Consider the following 22,751-nt stretch of genomic DNA (forward strand, 5'->3'; position numbering starts at 1 on the left):
CAATAAAAAGAGAAGGACCACTATACTAGAGTATCGACAAAATTTGAAATATTGTGAAAAAAGTTTTTTTTCTAAAAGATTATTCATGATTATTATTATCATTATTATTCAAAAGTAACAGAATCTACATTTGAAAAAAAAGGATATATAATATAGAAATGTCCACTTTCTGAAAAGTATTTTCATTTTTAGACTCAATGCAGATATTCAGTATAAGAACTACTGCATCAATGTGGTGAGAATGGAGGTGATCAGTCTGTGGCACTACTGAGGTGTTACTTAAGCTCAGGTTGCCTTGATAGCGGCCTTCAGCTGGTGTATTCTTGGGTTAAACGTTTCTCATCTTCTCATGGATTCTCTTTAGGATTCATGCCATTTGACTTGGTTGGCCAGTCAAGCACAGTAATATCATTGTTTGGTAGCAGTTTTGGCAATGTGGGTAGATGCTAAATCCTGCTGATAAAGGAAATCAACATCTCGATAAAGCTTGTCAGCAGACAGAAGCTAAAATCTCTTGGTAGACGCTGCGTTGACCTTGGACCAACACCAGCAGATTACATGACACCCAAATCATCACTTTGGAAACTTCACACTGTTCTTCACATACCTTGGACTAAGTGCCTCTCCATTCTTCCACTAGATTCTAGACCAGGACACTGATTTCTAAATGAATTTTGAAATGAAATTTTGCTTTAATGTGAAAAGAGAACTTTGGACTACTGATCAACACCCCACTTCTTTTTCTCATTAGACCAGGTCAGACCTGATGTTGTCTGGTTCAGAAGTGTCTTCATATTAGGAATCTGACAGTTGAAGCTCTTTCCTGAAGACAGGTGTTCTTGGTGGGTTTGCACCACCACTAGCCCCAGTCCACTCTACCTGAAGCTCTTCCAAGTCCTTGATCTGACTCATCTTGATAATCCTCTCTAGGCTGTAGTCATCTCTGTTGCTTGTGCAACTTTTCCTGCCATGCTTTTCCCTTCAAGTCAGCATTCCATTAATATGCTTTGTTGTAGCTTTCTGCCAACAGCCAGCCTTTTCAGGAATGACCTTCTGTGGTCTACCATTCTTGTAGAGGGTGTTAATGATGATCTTCTGGACAACTTTCAAGTCATCAGTCTTCCCCATTATTGTGGTTAATGTATTGAACTAGACCAAGAGATACACAGTATTTATACTGTTTGAATAATAATTTACTCAAATTCCAAATGAAATTTTTAAATTTTTTCAGAGAAGTACTTTCAGTAGTATTTTGGCTTTTAATCGAGTACAAAACCAACAACTATCCTTTCCAGTGAGTAGTGGAGAATAGTCTCATCCACTCTGCTGCATTGTTGTTAATGTTAGGAGAATAGTTTAGTTCCAGATTCAGCTCCATTAATCTAAACAACTCCTTCAATAATGTTACAGACATGATCTTTGACATATAGTGCTTATAACAGATTCTAGTCAATTTGGTCAAAAAGAAGTCAGAAGTTAAGTATTTGAGAGTGTGTTAAGAGTGCAAAAGATTTAATTACCCCATTCCTCAACATGTAGTAGTCCAGGGCCTTTCCAGCCTCCAGCCAGATGCCTTTCTTTGGGTCTTCATCAGACAGAAACAGGCCATAGTCATTGGCTACAGAGGGAAAGAGAAATAATGAGTGAGTCACAATAACGGGGTTTCTTGGCATACCTACACATTTGGATATCCAGTCACTGTAAGGCGACTATTTCTATCTCAAGTACTTTTGCTGGATGGAACTTCATGTCCAGGACATTTAACCTCTTGTCTCTAAGGACAATTTTAGGGACGGTACGAGAAGAAATGGACCACTTCGTTTGCTGGACAGTAGAAACAAGGTGTTAAATTTGGCAAACTCAGAGACACTGGTACTCTGTGTCTCTGACACTGTCTTTCTAAAGGTAAAATGATTTAGAGGTTGGAATAACTAAGGCAGAGCGCTAACATCGCAATAGCCTGCGTAATAAGCCATAATTCTCCATGCATTTCAACTAGGGCTGAAACAATTCCTCGAGTTATTCGAGTAATTCAATCACTAAAATGATGCTTGATGCTGTAAGACACATGCCAAGTGTGGAATTTGATTACTCAAATAATAGAATAATCGATAGAATACTCGATTACTAAAATAATCGATAGCTGCAGTCCTAATTTCAACTGATACATCTCTGGAGCAGATTGTCATTGCATGTATACGCCTTCTATAGAGTCTGTAATGAAAAAGACTAAAGCAGCAAGGCCATAGTTCAGCTGTTTTTAGATCGTTCAGTCCTAGGGCTACTTTGTTCTACGCAGTTTTGCTTAATTTCTACTTAACTTCTGCATGCAGTAAAGGATGCACAACTTAGGTCAGTTTTCATTACTCAATAGAGGAAGCACGAATAGTGGCTGCTGCATAGTGGTAAACAAGAGCAAAGAAGATAGAAAAAGAAGAAACTCAGAATTATTACGATATAATTAATCACGGAAGTAATCAATTTTTTTTAGTGGTTATAAAAAGTACACCCACCACTACACTCCTATATTCAGGTCTTCAGTCAACATCAGAAAATATATATTGAATGCTACACACAATGTGTCATATAGATCAAAACAAATCATGTTTAACATTGCATTGTAATGAGATGATCCGTGTCATTCTTTGGGTTTTGCTTAAAGACATACAAAACCTGTTAATCAATCAGTTAATCAAAGTGTATTTATACAGCCCTTTACAACAGCTCAAATGGTGACAAAAGTGCATCACAGTGAAAAACAAGAGAATAACTTTAAAACAACACAGCAATTTTAAACAGAGACAGCAGTAAAATATACAATAAAACAATTTTAAAAAAGCAATGAAACAGCACTAAAATATACATCTAAAAGAAACAAAAGTAATAAAATGTCACCATGCCACTAGGTATTAAAAGCCATTTTAAACCGAAATGTTTTGAGCTTTGATTTAAAAAGACCTAGGTCAGTGATGGTGCACATGTCAGGGGGGAGCTTGTTCCAGAGCCTGGGTGCAGCTACAGAGAACGCCAGTCACCCCAGTGTTTGTATTTAGACCTGGGTGCTTCAAGCAGCCGCTGATCGGATGACCTCAGAGCTCCAAATTGTAAGAACAATAATGAGAATGCACGCAGACAGGCAGAGAGACAGACAAAATAAGCAAAATAAACATAAAAGTGTCAAACATTAAAAGTTTGAAAAGAATTCTGGACTGGACTGGAAGCCAGTGGAGAGTGGAAAGGACTGGGACACAACTGATCGGAAGAAGATGCTCCTGAACGCAGCCCCAACTGAAGATCCTCTCGGGTCGGCGACATGGAAGTGGGTACCCGGCTTCAGGGATGACTTGGGCCATCGGTAGCAACAGGCCAGGGAGATCCGCTCGTGGAAGCTGCCAAACTCTCAGGGGTTCCGGACAGATGAATGGCGAGGATCATAGGTGTAGGACGAAGCCAGATAAGCCCCGAGTCGAACTTGGACGTCATTTGTCTTAGCTAGGCAAGACGCCGGGTGAACATCGCAGATATGGAGGTATAGCGTCCAGGAAAGGTGGGGACGTCAGTGATTGACCCATAGAAGCACAAATCTTCTGAAGAGTCAGGCGATCATACACTAGGAGTGGTGACACATTCTGAGCGTTTAAAAATCAGGAAAATGGTAGCAGCAGTAGGTGACGGCCAGCTGCACACGGCGCCATCTAGCTGTCAGTCGACGACTCTGTTAAATGCAGAGTCGTTGAGTCAAGATATTTGAGGAAGGCTTTTCCATATTTCAGCACCAATACTAGTTCAAAAACATCACAGAGAGTAAATTATATAGTTTCTAGCCAAAATCACAAAACACCTTTCTCATTCACTTTTACTGTGATGAAGATTACAATATAATGGAAACTGTCACATCTAGCTAAACACCACTGTCCTTTCAATTTTTTTCTCTATGTGCATAATATTTTAATTGCTAAAAATGACACTCTTCTCCTCCCTCACCCCTTCTACCTCTTAGCCGGCCAGGGGCAGATGGGTCCCCTCATATGAGTGGGGTTCTGCTCAAGGTTTCTTCCTGTTAAAAGGGTGTTTTTCATGCCACTGTCACAACAGGGCTTGCTCTGAGGTTTCAGGCATATGGGTTCTGTAAAGCGTCTTGAGACTATTTGAATTGTAGACAAGTGAGCTTTCACACAAAGTTATCAGTTGCAGGTAAATCATTCACTAAACATCAAAAGCCATCCTCAGGTTGAGTTCTGAGCTCCATCACTGCTGTTGGGTTATTTTTATTTTACTGTTCATAAGGTAGTAGTTCGATTATCACCACACATGGACAGCTGCTGATAGCTGCTGTAAATTTAGATTTAGTGAACGACATATTGCGAACACATCATGGCTGTCTCCTTCACTGTGTCGGGCATGTGTGAATGAAGCCATGAGGAACATCAACATGAAAGAGTGAGAACTCACGTTGGCCGAGCTGTGCCTCAGGAACTCTCTCCCTGATGATGCGGCAGGCATCGTAGACCATGGTGGAGGGCTCAAACTGCATGGTTTTCACCACATTCCCCACACCAATCTTCAACGACAGGGCCACCATGGTTGCCTTTCTGCACCTCCACCCAACTCACACCTGCATGGTGCCCAATGAAGGAGTTAGTAAAGAGAAGCATTCGGTATTTCTATAGCCACAATATCACATAGAGATCAATGTGTCAACAATATCAACAGTTCTGACCCAACCTAAACTGTTCAAGGAAGAGATAAATCTCTGTAGCCAAATTTATCTGAATAAATGACTGGCCATTTCCCTGTTGCCAGTTTTACTGCCATCACCAACTTGCTTCGTGTTTATTGATGTTGCTTAATGTTCATTGTTACTGTTGTTAGTGTTACCTATCCTTTGTATCGTTCTTATTTATTTATAGAACAAGCAGCTTGACCAAGCTTAAATAGTATTTACTGTAGTATATACAGTTGTTCCAGGATACAAAGCAGCCCCCTTAACATAGTCTAGTTCTTATGGAGTGTTTTTCCTTAATAAAACACATTAAGTTTGTTGAGGTTGGCCCCTCATCCTGCTGTCCCTGTATCACTGTCAGCTTTTTGATAACAGCTGGATACAGCAGGGCTGGGTAGCTGGAAGGGATCAAATCTCAAGATATAGCTATAAAAATGAAAGCTATCAAAATAAATGCTAGGTAATGTAGTGCCAGATTAAAACAGACGGAACTGAAAGTAAGAGGGGAAATCATCTTTCCCTGGCAAATACTCAATGATTGTAATCCAAAACTGAATATGAAGACTTGCTCTAAAAGTCAACATTATACTGCAAAAATGTCAGACCACCTTATAGTCTATTTTTATGTAGTTTAGCATATTTAAACTACAAAGACAATGACTGAAGTCAATACCTGATGTAAATCAATGTTGTATTGACGGCCTTCCTGTCCAGTGAGATGATGAAGTCTGAGCTGCTTCTCCCTGGATGAAGGAAAAGAAAGACAAAGATCAAACGTTCTGATCTAGTCGACACACACACTGAAACAATCTCAACTCCTACATCTTCATAACCATGTAAACACAACAATCTCATTCTCCAGTAGTTTGTGACCCTGCAATTTCAGTTTTAAGCTCAATCGAACAAACTCCCACATTATTTGCAGCAGCTTACAACTGTGATACATTGCTACAAAATTGCTGCAAAAATTGTTGCAGTTTGTACTGAAACACAAACAAACATATTAAAATGCAACGCTGTATGTTTAACTGAAAGAGCAAAATGTGAAAACATCCCACTTGGGGAGTACCGGAGTAAATGGAATGACACTGTGTAATTAGAAAACAAAAACAAGTAACAGCATTCAATTAGAATTACAGCAAAAAAAAAAAAAAAAACAACTGCTGATACATTTACTGAAAATGAGGATTATTCACAAAATTATATTGCAAAAATGCATTTCAAAATGAAGAACCATAGAGTGTTGGAAATTCTGCAGCTTTTAGCATAAGAGGCTCTGTCTCTCATTCTCATGCTGCCCATATAAAACCCACAGCAAATAAGTTTTATCTTGAAGGTGGGCCTGTTTCTCTGCACACAGGACAAAATCTGCAGAACCAGACATTTTCATAATTCCACCACAACTGCTCCATCAGCATCACAGGGAGTGTAAAATACACACTTCATATGACTTTAATTAGCACATGCTCTCACAAAATTTCATCATGAATTTCCTCTAGAATTTCACGCCTATCAAACACTAACATGTACACTACCGTTCATATTTTCCATGAAAACTCACTTTTATTCATGTGCTAACATAATTGCACAAGGGTTTTCTAATCATCAATTAGCCTTTCAACACCATTAGCTAACACAATGTAGCATTAGAACACAGCAGTGATGTTTGCTGGAAATGTTCCTCTGTACCTCTATGGAGATATTCCATTAAAAACCAGCCGTTTCCAGCTAAAATAGTCATTTACCACATTAACAATGTCTAAACTGTATTTCTGATTCATTTAATGCAGGAGAGACAGTTTTGCACATTTATCTTATTACCATTTCTTAATCCACAAGTAACCAAAAGGAACCGTCACATTATTTTAACACTGTGATACATGGTTACTAGCTACTTTTTTAACAGGTTATTAGAAACTGTATTGGAGCACATTTTCAAGGTTACCCTCCCGAAACAGCTTGGCACAGTATTCATCTCCTCTAAATGCACAGGCTTGTAACTTCATGTCCAAAGACAATTAAAAAACTTCACAGAAAAGGATCTGAATACTTCTGTAATTAACAGACCCATTTTATGGTTTCACATGAAATTGCAAATATCTCTATACATGTGTTTTCACTTTGATTATATAGATTCCAATGCCAGCTTAATCCATTTACAGCTAAATCTATGTCATAATTTAGTGTGAATGGGTCTCTGTGACAAGAAAGAAATTGTGTGTGGCTTTTAAAGGCTGTCTAATAAAGGTCAGTGATCCACAGAAGAGCAGTTCTTGTCAGCGTTATCAATGTGTTCTCTTGTGCAAAAAAATACTCCTATTCAGAACCTGTTACAAACCAAGGCCAAATGAAATTCTTGCAAATATTTCAGTCAGTCATTCCTTTCCATTCAGCAAAACTTGCAAACACACAGCAGTAGTTCTAGTGTTTCTCTGTTGGATCTTGTGCTGTGGGTCATGAAGGAAATAATATTTTCATTCAATCAGCTATGCAGCTATTTCAGTTTGGACTGGATGGGGGGGTCGGATGTTGTTTGCCTCACTTCCACACAAACTTGGATATTCCTGTACTCTAGGAATCACAGGGTTCTTGTGAGGTCCCAATCAGATGTGCTGATGTCATTTCCTGTTTTATAAAGCTTCCCAATGCCATAAAAGGGCATTTCAGACGTCTGTATGCTCCCAGCTATGATTCAGCTGGGAGTACTGAATCCTGTCTGCAGTTAGAGGAAGGTCACTTTGTTTAGTTCCAGGAAAGATAAAAGCTGACTAATCTAATGCTCATTCATCTCCACCATCAGTTGCAGGTGCAACAATACTTGCCGATTCAAAATGTTCCTCTATTATCTGTCGTTGTCCATGATATTATCATCACACTTTTAAGAACTTTAATGCCCAGAAAGCCCAAAGTCCAAAAAGCCAGAGCTACTTTGACCTTCCATTCTTCCTGTTCAATTAGCATCAAGCCCAAGACTCAGAGATTATCTCATTTCAAAACACAAACGCCGCAGACTTCAGAAATTGTGCTGTAAATGCTTCCCACTCCACCCAAACTGAAAGAGGAAGTGTCAAGTCACAACAGTAATTACTGCAGTTACTAAGAAATGCACCAAGCTTAGGATACTACGAGAACACAGTTAAACATCTGGAGAAAAAAAACATTCAACTCTGTGTTTTGTTTAATAAGATGAAAATATTAAAAACGAGGTACACTTTGAAAACATACAGTTTTTGGCATTAACAAGTATAACAGATGGTTCAGGCTTTAAAGAAAAAATGTGTTGTTAATCTGTCTTTGCAAGTCTAGTTTTCAAGCCTTCAGTTCACGTCAGCTACAATAAACTGGTAATAAACTGTCTAAATTTCCTCTGTATTATTAATGCTTCAAGACCTTTCCTAACTGCCTGAACTTCTTGTCTGATAAGTTGAGACTTCCACTGTAAAGTGAAAGCATCCAGCTGTCATTCTGAAGCTCAACACTCAGTGTATCTCCAGCAGTCAGATACTGCACATCACAATGAGTATCTCACGTCCGTCAGACCAAACCAGACTCCGAAATTGTTGTGAAAACAACCAAAAATATATTACAGTAACTTATCTTATTATGCCAGAAGAACACATTTACCCACAACTGCCCTCCAGGACTGTTAAGTACAGAATGTGATATCCTGCCTACAGTCATTTTTGCAAATAATATCCTGTCAGACACTTGTAACACTATCGCCAAAAACCTACCTGTTCTGTATAACACTGTGAAAACTTCAAACATTTTTCATGCTTGAAAAAGAAAATCTGGATAAAATGCACACGAGTCACATTTAAGAGGTAGAGGAGATGGTGTTGTCTTGTCAGGTACAGTAGAGCCACATGAGGAAACAAGACATATCAGAATGTTTTACCTGTGGTCCCTAACAATCTTACCAAAGATTGTTAATAAGGAGCAAAATTGCATTTTTTTTATTCCATATTTGATTATGAATCACTTCATAAGTTCAGGAAACCATCACTCAATGCTCCAGGCTACAGTGGATCCTCTACTTTCTCAACACCATTTGAGATCATCTGTTGATACGAATACAACAAGCTCTCATGTTGTAGTCAGAAACATTTGTTTATTGGTTTGTTGAGAAGACATGTTTTTTGAAACTGTCTAATATTGGAAACATTTCTATTCAGAAAACTTTAACACACACTCACTTAATGACAGTTAGCCAACTGTCATGTGCAAATACACCCAAGTTCAATTCATTTGTGTATATACTCTTAAATTTGTGTTGTTAGTATCCTTGTGTTCTGCAGTTTTTCTTATTTATATTTTATGTATAGAGAATATATCTCACATTGTAATCTATAGTTGTGTTTTACTGATTTTTCTTACTGTCACTTTGCTGCTGTGACATTGTACATTTCCCCTTCTGGGACTAATAAAGGATATTCTATTTTATTCTATTCTATTCTCTTTGCTACGGTGTAAGCAATGCCATAGTAAATGAAATTAACAGCAGAAGTTACGGCCTGCCACTGGAGTTATTTAACTGGTGAAAGCTATGGACAAGAGAATAAAAACAGAGAGAAAACACATATTTGTGAATCACTGTGTGTTTTAGCAGCAACAAAGTGGCTCACTGGTGTGACTAAATACCTGTACATATTAAACACTTTCATTTTCTCTGGTATTTGGAGCAAAATGCTCACACTGTTGCCTAACAGATTATTGTTGTACAGACGAGTGAGTCACTGGAAAAACTATAATGAGGTGGACAAAACAGAAAGTACAATTTGATAGTTAATACCAATCCAATAAAATATATGGCAGATCTTATCGCCCTTTAACTCTCTCCACTGATACTAAATTCAAAATGACCAGGTTGTTTTACCATTTCTATGGGTATTTGGTTCATTTTTGGCAGGTAAACTACTCAGCTATGGTTTTATGAATCCAAACTTACTGAGTCTGAACCCCTGTGAAAGAGGAAGACAGCAACTTCAAATCCACCTTTCAATCCAAAACATGAAAACGCTGTTTTATCATTTTCTTCTTGCTTTTTGTTACTGTTTACAGAATAGGAGAGAAAATAGTGATGAAGGATTAACAGTGAACCATTAGCTTAGCTGCTAAACCATGAAGTAGTTTAATATTAGAGCAGAATTTATCATGTTTGTCTCCGACAGGAACTTTATCCACACTGAATCAGTGGGTTAAAACAGTATAACTGCATGTTTCACAGAAACCAGTAAGTCATATACATGCATATGTATATCTGAGTATTAATTTCATTACTGTACAATAGTCACACATTCTGTTTTGTTTATGTAACATGGAAAAAAAAATGAATTTTACCTGGGTGATCACAGATGTTAATTAAATAAATAAAGTTATTTTTGTAGCTTCAGGAGATCTGTTAATGGCAAAGAGGTAAAACATCTGTCTTCGCCCTTCACTAAAAGTACATGCGTAAGTGTTGACAGTAAAGCAGCGTAGCAGAAGTAAAACAGGCTGTGGTGAGGAATAGTTCACTGCGAGTTCACAGTGGTGTGCAGTACATGCAGCTCTTTGCAGCCAGTGAGCTTTACTGCCTCTGTTAACAGCTCCACTCAGACATCCTGTGTGACTGTGGCCTTCAGGAACCCTGCTGCAATACAGAGCTGACTCACAGTCGCTGCATCGCCTGCACCAGATGCAGCACAGTCCAGTTCATCTGCATTACGGCTGTTCTCTCACGTTTCTAAGGGGTGTCCGATTTAACTGTGTTTCACATTTCAATAAGAGATCTCTCACCACCAGTTACAGCAGACACCGGATGGAGACACTACTTGACCACATCATCTTAAAAGTCAGGAGAAATGATGCTGCTGTTTAATAAAAGTAGTTTTAACAATACTATATTTGAAAAAAAAAAAAATCATGCGGTTAGTCATCTTCCTTTTTGGCACCAGTCTGCTTCTGAAGCAAACTTTTTCAGAGATGCATCAAAGCAGAAGAGACGCAGCTTCAATTCTAAAAAATAAAGCTACACCAAGTGATGATCACAACTTTGTGCATGTCAAGGCGTGCCGCAGTTGAGGAGTTTTGTTGCATGAATGTGCAACAAGCCTGGACTTTTATGGGATGGTGCAAGTTGTGTATCTCTTTCTGTGCCACTGCGTGGGATTATCATGATTCTACGTCATGTCGCTATTTATCATGCGGAATATACCATATAGTTTTCATGGAAACTAAATGATACAAGGCTCACTTCTTGTAACCAGTAGGTGACGATATGACTACTACTCAACATCGACATGCAGATGTAACACTCATATCCAGCAAGAGATACAGGACTTAACAAATTTAATAGACCACCTGTCATAAAAATGAGAAAACACACATATTTTAGAAATCTATCAAACAATTGTTTCAAAATCAAAATTGTATTGTTGTTTATTAAGCAAATAGCACACTGGAACAACTAAATAGTCCCTATTCATATATATTAACCAAAAATCTTAATATTTTGTATGACCTCTTTTGGCCCTGATAACAGCTTGCATTCTTGCTGCCATTGTTTTATGGTTTTTAGGCACTTTGTCACAGTCTCTTTTGTTAATGAGTTCCAAATAGTTTCTAGCTGTTCCCAGAGACTTGTTTTGGAGGAAACTTTTGCACGATTAATTTTTGAATTCAAGAAATCACAGATCTGTTCAATAGGATTCAACTCTGGACTTTCACTTAGCCAGTCCATCAGTTCCAGTACTCCAGATTCCTTTTTCTTTGAACTATGCTTGGGGTCGTTGTCTTCTTGGTATATGAATCCCCAATCAATCAGGTTCAATCCAGAAGGGACTCCATGTTACACCAAGATGTTGTCATAGACCGTCTGTTCATGATACCATCCATTTGAACTGATTTTCCCATGTCGTTTCCACAAATGGAACCCCATACCTTAATGGAACCTCCACTGTGTTTCACTGTGGGTGCAAACATCTAGCATCAAAACGTTCTCCAGCTTTTCTGTGGACATAAACGCAACGATGTTGACCGAAGAGTTCAAATTTGGACTCGTCTGTCCAGATTTCCTTCTTCCAATCATTCAGTCCAGTGTGTGTGCTCAATCTTAGCTTCTTAGCAGCTGTTCTTCCCTTTAAATCTTGTTCTGTTCCTTCAGTCATCTGATTGTGGTCATTCTGGAGACTTTCTCAGATTCTGACCTAGAAGCATTAATCTCTGTCTGAAGATCAACAGTGGTCTTCCTTCTGTCTCTAGTACTGCAAATCTTGAGGTATCTGACATCTGCTTCAGTTAGCTTTCATTTTGGCCTCTTCTTTGGTGCATTTTCTAAGTAGCAGTCTCTTCAATAAAGTCCATGTATACCTGACCACACTGTGAGAACACTTTATGTCTTCCCTATTTGTCTCCAAGACCATCCAGCATCATGAAGTGCTTTAATTCAGACTCTGTCTTTCTCAGTGAGTTCCCTGCGCTTCACTATTTTGAAGAGGAGTGAAGAATATAAACTGAATTCATGTTTTTATACCCAAATATCAGCCGCCACACTGAAATTCTCTGAGAAGTCAGAAATTAATCCAAGAGTAACACACAACCACTAAAACATATTTTCTGTTCAGGAATGCAAGCAAATAACTGTGATCTCAATTAAAAAATAATAATGTGCTTTACTATTTTTTTCAGCTTTTTCTAAAACATTAAATTGGAAAATTCCTGGATAACAACAATAATTATATTTTAGTATTAATCATATCATTTTGATTAAAGAACTTGTACACACTGGCAGATTAACCATTACAGAAACATAAAAATAAAATTTTAGTAATCAGTAAAACTGTTAAATTAGGGCAGCGGTGACTAACACCTTAAGCTTGTTTTATGCTCAAGTGGAAAATTCCCGTGTCACGCACCTCCAAATTTTTCTAACAATGTGGATGGAGATGCGTGAAAAACACAGTCTATGGGAAAACATGGTGGAAGAACAAGAGCTCCTAGTAGCAGAAGTTCAGAGATACAGGCATTTATACGATTCATCACACAGAGATCACTGGGTTATGAACAATTCATGGTGTGAAATTAAAACTAACTGCTGAAATGCAACTATTCGGTAAAATGCCATGTTGCAAGTGCTATAAATGATGGCCAACTTCTTCTGCTCTAGGTTAGTACAGTGGTAGAAGTGTGTTTATGATACAATGCGTCCTGCGGTTTGGAAGCAGAAGAGTACAAAAGTCACACGCGTTCTATGTGCGGATTACAAGAAATGAAACAAGAAACAAGAAATGACTTTTTTTTTTTTTTAAATCAATTTATATTCAAAATGTCTAACTTTCTGTTGGGTTTAGGGTATTACTCCAAGAGTCTTTGGGTGTTACATGTGGCTTCTGAATTTTGTACATGTAGGTAAGCAACAATGGAGCCAAACTCAGGTTTAAGACCCATCTGGAAATGCATCAACATCAATGTTTGAAAATGATTCGCTTTTTGGTGCTCTAGCACGTTAAAAGAGAGCCACTTTGTATAATTTTGTATTGCAGCCTTCTGGTTATCTAATTCTTCTTTCCTTTTCTCTGTGCTCACATATACAGTATTTCTACTGCATTTCCAATAAAGATGCTCTCATTTACATTGTTTTATGTTTCTGTTGTCAAGCAACAGAATGAAAATGAAAGATGTGGCTCATTAGGACTACATGTTAACCAAGCTGCTGCACTGCACTACAGAAGCTATGATCTTATTACTGCAACGCTGTCTGACAAACTCATCATGCAGGAGGTAATGAAACCTGCTGTGCAGTCAATTTGGCTGTATTTTCATAGAATCTGGCTACTACCGAAGTTAGTGAACACACAAGAAGAAAAGAGCTGCTTTAGCTGCTCTGTGCTTCTAAAATGTCCATCCTGTTAATGTTGCACTTTGTTTTACTTTTTCACTTTAAGGGATTTAATAAAAATAGATTTCTTTTGGAGTTGCACAACTGGCTGATTCTTTTTAAATTTGGTTTCATCATGCTGGAGTTTTCAGTTTATTCCTGCAGTTTTGCACTTTACTATGTAAATCTCGGTTTCCTTTTCATACAGTGCTGTATGTGATGACAGTGAATTATAGTTTGTCAAAAAAAGAACCTGTAATAGAAAATTAAATTGTAATTCTGCTTTTAAACAAGAAAACCGATCACGTAGATTAGCTGAATGATCAGTAGAATAGTTGACAAACTGATAGAAAAATACTTGTTAGTGACAGTCCTAGTTCAAAAGCAACTCACAAGCTTCACAAAATATGATCATGGTGGTTTTACGGCTTTTCTGACCAAATTAAAAGCGGATCTGGTACAGATAATAAAAATACAGTACATGTATCTTCCTGTATCCAGTTGGTGGCACTGTGATTATATTCTGACCTAAGGATGTAGTCAGGCTGTGAGTCTGACAAAGTATGAGAAATCTGGGGCAAACTGAACACATTATACCTGAGTTACAACAAAATATAACATGAAAATTCCATGTGTCTTTTGATAACTTCCGACTGCAAAGGTCTTCAAATCCAATTTGAAATTGCTGTGATTAATTTTATAGAATTATTCATTATTTCATTCTGCATATCAAATAATCTGCCAGACTGAAATGTGACAGAATGAGCTTCACAAGGTTCATTCTAATCCAGAAAAAAAAGTTGAAATTAAAGTTTTATAGATGAAGATTGCAGAAATCCACCTCAATCAGAATGGTCTGATACCAGTCAGTCACTTTCTCTCTGTATTTAGGAGTTTATATTTCAGCTGCTAAAAACCAGACTAAAGACAGAGACGGAAGAACAAGCAAAGCGAAAGCGATCTGAAGCAAAGGTCTGGGAGAAGACCTGGAGTCTCATTTATCATTCAATCAGATGCACACTTCTGAGCCATGAGAAGGTAATTAGAATGAGATACAAACCACACCACCAACTGACTCCACACAATTGTTGAAATCATAGCAACACATGTGCTACCAAATAAAACTCAACTGGTTAAATTCAATTATATTTATATAGCCCAACATCATGTCATCTCAGGGCACTTCACATGCTGAAGATAAGAAGAGAAACCCTACAAGATCTAAAATTACAGCTGATTCACGACTATTTTCAGTTAAGTAAAACCATACAAAAGACCCACCTAAAGATTGTTAGAAATAATATAGACAGCGGCTGAACTTGTCTTTCTGGAGTAACACCTTCTGCACTGTGCACTTTTAGAGACCACAGGGAGCTTCATGCATAGATGTTATTTACTGTGTCCAGTCTTAGTTGTGTTCTGCTATCAAATCTGTCCCATTCTGTAGAGACCAATTACATAAACAGAGGCTAACCCTGTGTACACACAAATATTGTCCATCCTTGGTTTACAACACCTATTCAACCCTACCCTTGGCTGGGAGTGAGTAAAATCATCAGTGCTTCCAGGGCTACCAGGATGTGTTCAATGTTAACAGGAGCCCCAAAATACGTAGCTTCTCTGCTACCTCCAGCCCTGCAGAGGAATCCAACAGTGCATTCCTCTGGAATTCCAGCATCAAAACACAAGCAGAGGGAGAGAAGACAGAAGAGAGGCTTTATTCAGCCTTAATTCACTAGCAGCCAACATGAGAACTAAATGCAGCCAATCCCAGCAGAATACAGGAATGTGAAGATGGAGAAATTCTGGGGCAGAGGGAAGATAACATCAAGTCAACTAAAAACAAAGCTGCTTGGGATATACAGTGCACACTGCAAGTATTTAGGTGCTTACACACATTCTTTTGGGCTCTGTACTGCAGAACATTTATTTAGAGGGAAAACATACATTTAGGTAATGAGTCTCATCTTTAAATCAGGCAGGTTTACTTCAAAACTGAAAGAGCCATATGTGTGAGACAGGCCTTTAACACAAGGGCCCAAATTTCAAGGTTTGAGAGCAGTTGGGCTACAAAATATTTCTGGGGCTGTTATGTGCCCTTTCAACAACAGTTCATGTAATATATATATATATATAAAAAATCAATAACAACTTTCACTGAATTTGCACGTATTGGACACATATTGCCATGTTGGAACATGAACTGATTGCAGCGATTAACGACGGCTGTGTGAATTTCATCTCAGCACCGTTCATAGTGTAGCCCTGTACAACAGCAAACATGACGTCTATCATCTGCTCCGTACATCTGAAAAGGCAGCTCATCAGTGAGAAGGACTGCTCTGGTAAGACCTCGGGGTGACGAGATCACAAACCAGCTTCTCTTAGCAGATCCCTCACAGTTAAAGCAGAAACAGCTTCATTCTTCATCTGCAGTCTCTGTAGTCGACGGCAAATGCTTACGCAGAAGGCAGCATTTATACTTTTGTTAAGTGTTGTTAGAACTCATTCTTTTGCAATCATATATTACCGTGGAAAGTGTAGACTTCTATATCATTAAAAGGCTAACTACTCATACATTCTCACACATTTCATTTAATTTCATGATAGAGACACGGCAGCTCTGCCTTTCACTGCCTTTGACTGGTCACCAATTATTGTAAATTATCAGGGAATATAACAAATTATAATTATCTTTGTTTCCATGTAGTGCCTTCACTGAGACTAAAACGGGCCTGGGCTACTGTTTGCACCCTGAGAGGAAAGGCTCTTATCAGGAATGTGAAGAGCAACATAAAAAATTTCACCCAGTAAAACTAATGTATCTTTAAACAAATAGAAATGTACTGTATATACATATCCCTTTTACTCCCCAGTGGATTAGTGGGAAACAAGGATTTGTCAGCCATTTTTAATAAAGCATCCTCCACCAAATGTGATGGAGACTTGGTCAAAATGATCAGAGTTTCAGACTCTGCAAATCTGAGTTCAAGTCATTTCTGGGTTGTAGTGATGCTACAAACAAAAGTGAAAACACACATTTATGCTTCTGTATCTGCTTTATCCTGCAGAGGGTTGCGGGGGGCTGGATCCTACACTACTTCACACTGGTTGAGAGGCAGGACACATCCTGCAGAAGTCCATCCCATGGCTGATGCCAACAGATAAGTATAAAAAGCAACTCAGCACAGGAAACATTCCCCTCCTCGGGCCTTCTGTATGTGCCGTCTGTAATGTGTTGTGCCCTAAATAAGATACTAAATCGCCTTAACACTGTGGCCTTACATGTGAGCGAACAAGCAGCTGCTGCCTAAATACTAAAGGAGTATCCACTTTTTACCTGAACACAATTTCCAAGTCTGTTTTGAAGGGGAAACAGAATGTCATGTCTATCTGAATATACAGACCAGCTTCCTCTTGAGCACATCAGTTTTGCTGACAGGTAAAAATTTATTTATTTATTTTTTTAAAGTCAAAATAATTCACAGGATTCATTAACAACTGCTGATTTGTTTTACAACTTCAGCAAATCTCACCTAAAACTTCAGCTTGTAACTGAGCAGGGCTTCCTGTGCATTAATAATCAAAAATACTGATTTTTCATCTAATGTCTCCAAACACCCTTGCTACTTTACAGGATCTATAAATGAACTAGTCTAGTCTGACTGAACTCTCCAGGCATCTGACACAAGCTTGGGAATTGGCTCAAGTCTAAACCAAATGATTTCATTTGTTTTAGATGTGTGCTGCAGTAGTGGCAGCACATGTTGTCTTGACCAAATATGGCTGAGTTAAAAGCCTGCAGTCCACTGCAGCACACTGGAATGAAAAGCAGGTTTCCTTAACGGGGGACTGGGCAGGCCATGACACTACACATTGATACCATTCCAACTGAGCTGTTACTCTACTGGCTAGATATGTGTCTGCTGGATTAGCCGCAAAAGTTGCAAAGATTCCCAATTTTTCTCAAATTTCACAATTTTTAAAGCTATTATTCCAGCTTTAAAACATGCTACAGACTAAATGCTAGGTGGCAGGCCTTAGCTATTTGAGAAATACATCTAAATGTAATTTTCTGTGATACAATTTAAAAAGTTTCAGTTCCATTTTCATTGTATAACATATTAAAAACCTTGTGATGGAGAATTACCCTATAAGACACTATCAAAATGTTGACTGTCACAGAAGGTCTGATTTTGTAAAGCCATTAATGCAACCTTTTAAACTCTGGGTCAAACACAGTCTGGAACTGTACACTCACTGGCCACTTAATTAGGCACACCTGTTCAGCTGCTCGTTAACGCAAATATCTAATCAGTCAATCACATGGCTGCAGCTCAATGTATTCAGGCATGTAGAAAAAGTCGAGACAACCTGCTGACAAAAGGGGAATTAAGTGACTTTGAATGTGGCATCTCTTAATCCAACAGAGCAACTTTGGGATGTTGTAGAGCAGGAGGTTGGCATCATGCAGTGATGATGCAGTCAATAAATCTGCAGCAACAGCGTGATGCCATCAGAATCTCTGAGGAATGTTTCCAGCACCTTATTGGAAGTATGCCATAAAGAATCAAGGCAGTTCTGAAGGCAAAAGGACGTCGAACCCGGTAATAGCAAAGTGTACTTAATAAAGTTGATTTATTTATGTATGTATATGTATGTATGTGCCGTGCCTGTGTGCAGTTCTGCAAACGCTTCAAACTGCTGAATTAACTGTTACATTTTGCGCATGCTGGTTTTGCCAAGCAGGAATCACAAACAGGCCTGCACTTTGAGAGTGAGACAGAGTGCTGGAACAACGTGGTACAATGAGATCTTTAAGATAAAACGGAGCTCGGTCATTAAGAGTTTCATATGTGAGAGGCAGGACCTTATTATAAATTATATAAATTATATTCTGGATTTTACAGGGAGCCAATGAAGAGAAACGAATATGGGAGAAACGTGATCTCTTTCACTTGTTCCTGTCAGAACTCTGGCTGCAGAATTTTGTATCAGCTGAAGTCTTTTTCAGAGAGTTATAACTAGAGGTCGACCGATATGGGATTTTCAAAGGCCGATGCCGATACCGATTTTTAAAAAAATTTTCAGCCAATGGCCGATATCTAAAGCCGATTGTAGAAGCCGATTTTTAAGGCCGATATCTTTTTTTTTAAAGCACATCGATTACAAAAGGCAATTTAAACACTAAAAGTATATCCATGTATATATTACAAATTAAATACACTAGTAGAACTCTAACATTTATTGAACACAAAAAGTGAAAAAGTACAATAACATAAAAAAAAAAATACTTAGTTTACAAAAAATACAATTAAAAAGTAACCTGAAAGTGGTTAGGGTTAGGCTTGTTGTTGCCTGGCTCACTCGCTCCGCTCATGCTCCGCTCTCTGGGTGCCGGGGGTCCTTCTAAGGGAAAAGCGGTCGCGGCAGCTGCCCGTACGGGTGCCTGATCACACTTTTTATTTGTAAATATCGGCCGATATTGAAAAAAGTCCATATATCGGCCCAAAATATCGGCCGGCCGATATATCGGTCTACCTCTAGTTATAACGACATCCTGATAATCAGGGATTATAATAGTAAAGCCTAAAAGTTACAAATGCATGGACTAGTTTTTCAGGATCACTCTGAGACAGGGTGTTCCTGATTTTGGTGATGCAGCAAAGATGACATATATAATTAATTTATATTGAACATTAAGTAGCTGTTTTTCTTCTCGTCGCTCAGAAATGACAAGAAAATTCCACTTGATCCAAAGATAGATGACATCCTGCCCCTGTATGTCAAACCACCAGTTACAGCCCTGCTGGACAACGCTCTTAGATTCCTGGCTGTTTTTTGGTTGGTGAAACACTGATTTCGCAATACGCCGGGTTGCTTGCTGTGGATGGGCGTGGCTGCAGATCAGAACTGCATCGGGCTGTTAATGTTAACATTGCTTGCAGCTCTAGTTTTTGTTTGTTTTTATGCCAGTCACAAATCAGATCATGTAAAAGCATTTCCAGCATTAGAATGACAGAGCTCTCTCAGATAGTATGAGCCTCAGCTGGGACAACAGTCAACACACAGCCCTGGTAGCAGTCTAAAGACAAGTTAGGACTGATGAGGGAATTTCACAGTTACCTCAACTGCCTCTGTCCTGTTGCTATGAATGCACAAATTTTGCTGCAGGTTAAATTTCCAACTTCACAGGACAGAAGTTTTTTTTTTTTTTTTTTTTTTAAGGAAAATGATACTCAGCTGCTTTCACCACCTAAAACGCTGAAGATGCTTCGTCTTTATTTAATCTGTGCTCAACTACAAAGCAGTGGAGAGATATGTGCAGTGTGCACAAGCATCTTACAAAAATCACACATAGGTTTGATTAGTGGTTCAGTGTAGTTCATGTTATTAGAAGGTACAGTGGGCTGTATGCATGATAAAGACTGCCAAAACATGAAATGTATCAGCATCCACTGACAAGCAGAAAAACACTTTGCACTGTTCTGACATCTATAAAAGGAAAAATGTAAAAACTGGCCAAAATATGCTTTTGCTTGTTCGTTATTTTTAATAATACCTTCCCTTTAGTTTATAAGCAATTGAAAAATGGCAAAAAATACAATTTAAACATACAGTTCATTACCAGTGTTGGGTCAGTAATAAGCGGACATATAATACTGTGCAAAAGTTTCCAGTACTTGTGAAATGCTGTGAAGACACTATCAAAAATATGTTGCTTTTATCAATCTATTAATTGTATACAAAAAAAAATCTCAAATCAACTCAGTATTAGTGTAAACACCAGCACTTCTAATCCATACACTTCCACACAGATTTAAATGCAGTGATGGGTAGAACTCTCCACCTTCTCCTGTAGGTTTAATCTGTCTGTGTCTCATCCCACATTCACTCCACTCACTCCTGCTTTCTAACACTGTATTTCTTCTCTTCGTACTTTCAGTAGCTGCAGCTGCCTTCACAAAGTACATACTGTTTCATACAGTATGCACTTGGATATGCTGCTTTGTCATACTATTGTAAGCTATGACTGTCTTACACATGTATCTGCTGCAGTCTGTTGTACAAACAGAGCTGTCACCTGTCAGTGTGCTCCTGGTGGCTCAAACTTCTCTGGACTTATGAAACACTTATTTGATGCGTAAATGATATTCTTTGCTGTGCAGAGGATTCGGGGTCAGAAAGTAAAGACAAAGATGCACACTGTAAAATAAGACATAATATAGAAGGACATCCTAGTATTTTTGGCAAGTTCCGTGTTTGGGGACGTACTAAATCGTTTTCTTCCTTTATATAGTGTGGTAGTATAGGCACTGTGAGGCCATTCCAACTGTAGCCTGTCTTCTTGTTCTTACTGCTTGAGGCTCCTTTGATTCGCACAAACAACCTAGTAAATCCAGTGGGGTAGCAATGATGAGCAGAGGGATCAACATGTAGCCACACATTTGAGACTGTGCACTCTAGAGCGTCCACAGCATCACAGGTCTGTGATCACTTCCCCAAAGTTCCTGGTGTAATATGACTGACAGTTTATTAGACCAATAGAAGAGCAGCTGAGTGAATCCTGCCCCTAAAACATTTGCCCAAGTTAAACTGATGAGCTAAAAATAAAAATAAAAACCACAATGGACAGCACAAGACTTTGTGAACCAAAAAAGTGAAATGGAAACCAAAAGAGAAAGCATGGAAATGGTGATTTTTGATGAAACTCACATTTCTTTGCATTCCACAGTGCAGCTCTTTGCCATTTTATTAAACGATAGGAATTTGGGGTTGCTGTTTGGTTCCTAACCCTGACCTGTTGGATGACTACATCTGGACCATGTATTTGCAACACAAGAACTTACAGTCCTTACATTCCTTACAGTCAGTGTGGCTGCGCTCTGCATGAATAATATGGTTGAACAACTGTAGCCCGACATTAAAGAGTTTCTAACCCCAACTCTGACAACTAAAGTTTGGAACTTTGGAATATATTTTTTTCAATTCTTTCAAAATTGTAAAAACAAATGTTCAGCTTATAACTCTGTGTATATCCCATCTTAATTTGCAGACTGAATCTAAATTTAAAAATGATCAGAAACTACATTGGTGTAAAATAATGCTCCTTTTCAATGTGATCCCGCATATCAGACAAAACTAAGCCAAAGGTGCATAAATTGCACAGCAATGAATGAGGCCTCACAATCCTGCTGTAGTAGAATCAGTGTTTTCTTTTTTAAAACGCCTGATAGCTCGTTACTGACAGCATCTAATTACGCAAAAGTGAAGACATCTCACTGCAAATTCCTTCACTGTGTTCCACGCACACCGCTGCGGTGGAAGAATTTACAGCCAGAGGCTACATTTCCTTTCTTGCTTGTCTGGCAGCTGCTCAACACACCCAGCAGAGCTCCAACTGATGGTGCTGCTGTGGGTCAGAGTAGCAGCCGCAGCACGACTTCAGTAAAATACGGAACTTTGACAGAGCAGCAACATTTCATAACACGCAGGAGAGAAAAGACGCCGTCACGCCACGAAGTCGCCACCGCGCCTCGACTTCTAGTACAGAAAAGTTGGACAAAGTGCGCGCCTCTGCTGTCCCTGCGTGGATCCCGTGTCCTCTTTTGTGCGAGCCAACCTGGACGTTATCATACAGTTTGTACATTAGCAGGCCCACGTCTCACCGACTTTCTTGCCTCCACCATCGAGTGTGTGGTGACGTCAGGAACTGTTGAGAGAAACTTTTCAAAGTGGCAAACTTTCAGTCTGACCTGAGCGCGTCGATCCTCTCCGTCGCAGGACCCTCGACCGCTGAAATCCCGGATTGGTGACGGTTTTGCTATTACTGCCCGACAGAAATCAAGTAGTCTGCAAGTGGAAAGGCCACAAAGCGACTTTGTCTCGGTTCCCCTCCCTATCCGCTCTCGGCTGTGGGTGCTGCTGAAACTCCACCCTAGCTGCTGAGTTGACGCACAGTGGGGCGGTGCGCATTTGGAGGAGTCCACTGCGCCTTGCAGCAGGCGGGTCTGTGCAACTGCAAAGTAGAGATGGGATTTTGGCTCTTTGAAGGGAGCCGGATCCCGAGGAGCAGTTCCTTTCAAAGAGCCGTTCAAAAGACTGGCTCGTTGTTATATTCTTTTATTTTTTAGAAGTCAAACTAGTGCAAGTCGCTTTTGATAGTTTTGT

At 39.0% G+C, this 22,751-nt stretch overlaps 1 protein-coding gene across 1 annotated transcript in view; it reads right to left on the reverse strand.

The window, feature by feature from the left end:
• The window catches only part of tln1 (talin 1), a 79,461-nt gene extending 56,946 nt beyond the window's left edge, over nt 1-22,515 (reverse strand). Inside the window, exons 1-4 of the mRNA XM_023273066.3 lie at nt 22,337-22,515; nt 5,397-5,466; nt 4,453-4,615; nt 1,521-1,618 (exon numbers count right to left, since the gene is read on the reverse strand). Coding sequence (XP_023128834.1) covers nt 1,521-1,618; nt 4,453-4,582 — 228 coding nt within the window. The 5' untranslated portion in view covers nt 4,583-4,615; nt 5,397-5,466; nt 22,337-22,515. The remainder of the gene's footprint in view (nt 1-1,520; nt 1,619-4,452; nt 4,616-5,396; nt 5,467-22,336) is intronic.
• Between the last annotated feature and the right edge of the window lie 236 nt (nt 22,516-22,751).

The sequence above is a fragment of the Amphiprion ocellaris genome, chromosome 17 (assembly GCF_022539595.1).
Source record: "Amphiprion ocellaris isolate individual 3 ecotype Okinawa chromosome 17, ASM2253959v1, whole genome shotgun sequence".
In the NCBI taxonomy this organism is placed as follows: domain Eukaryota; kingdom Metazoa; phylum Chordata; class Actinopteri; family Pomacentridae; genus Amphiprion; species Amphiprion ocellaris.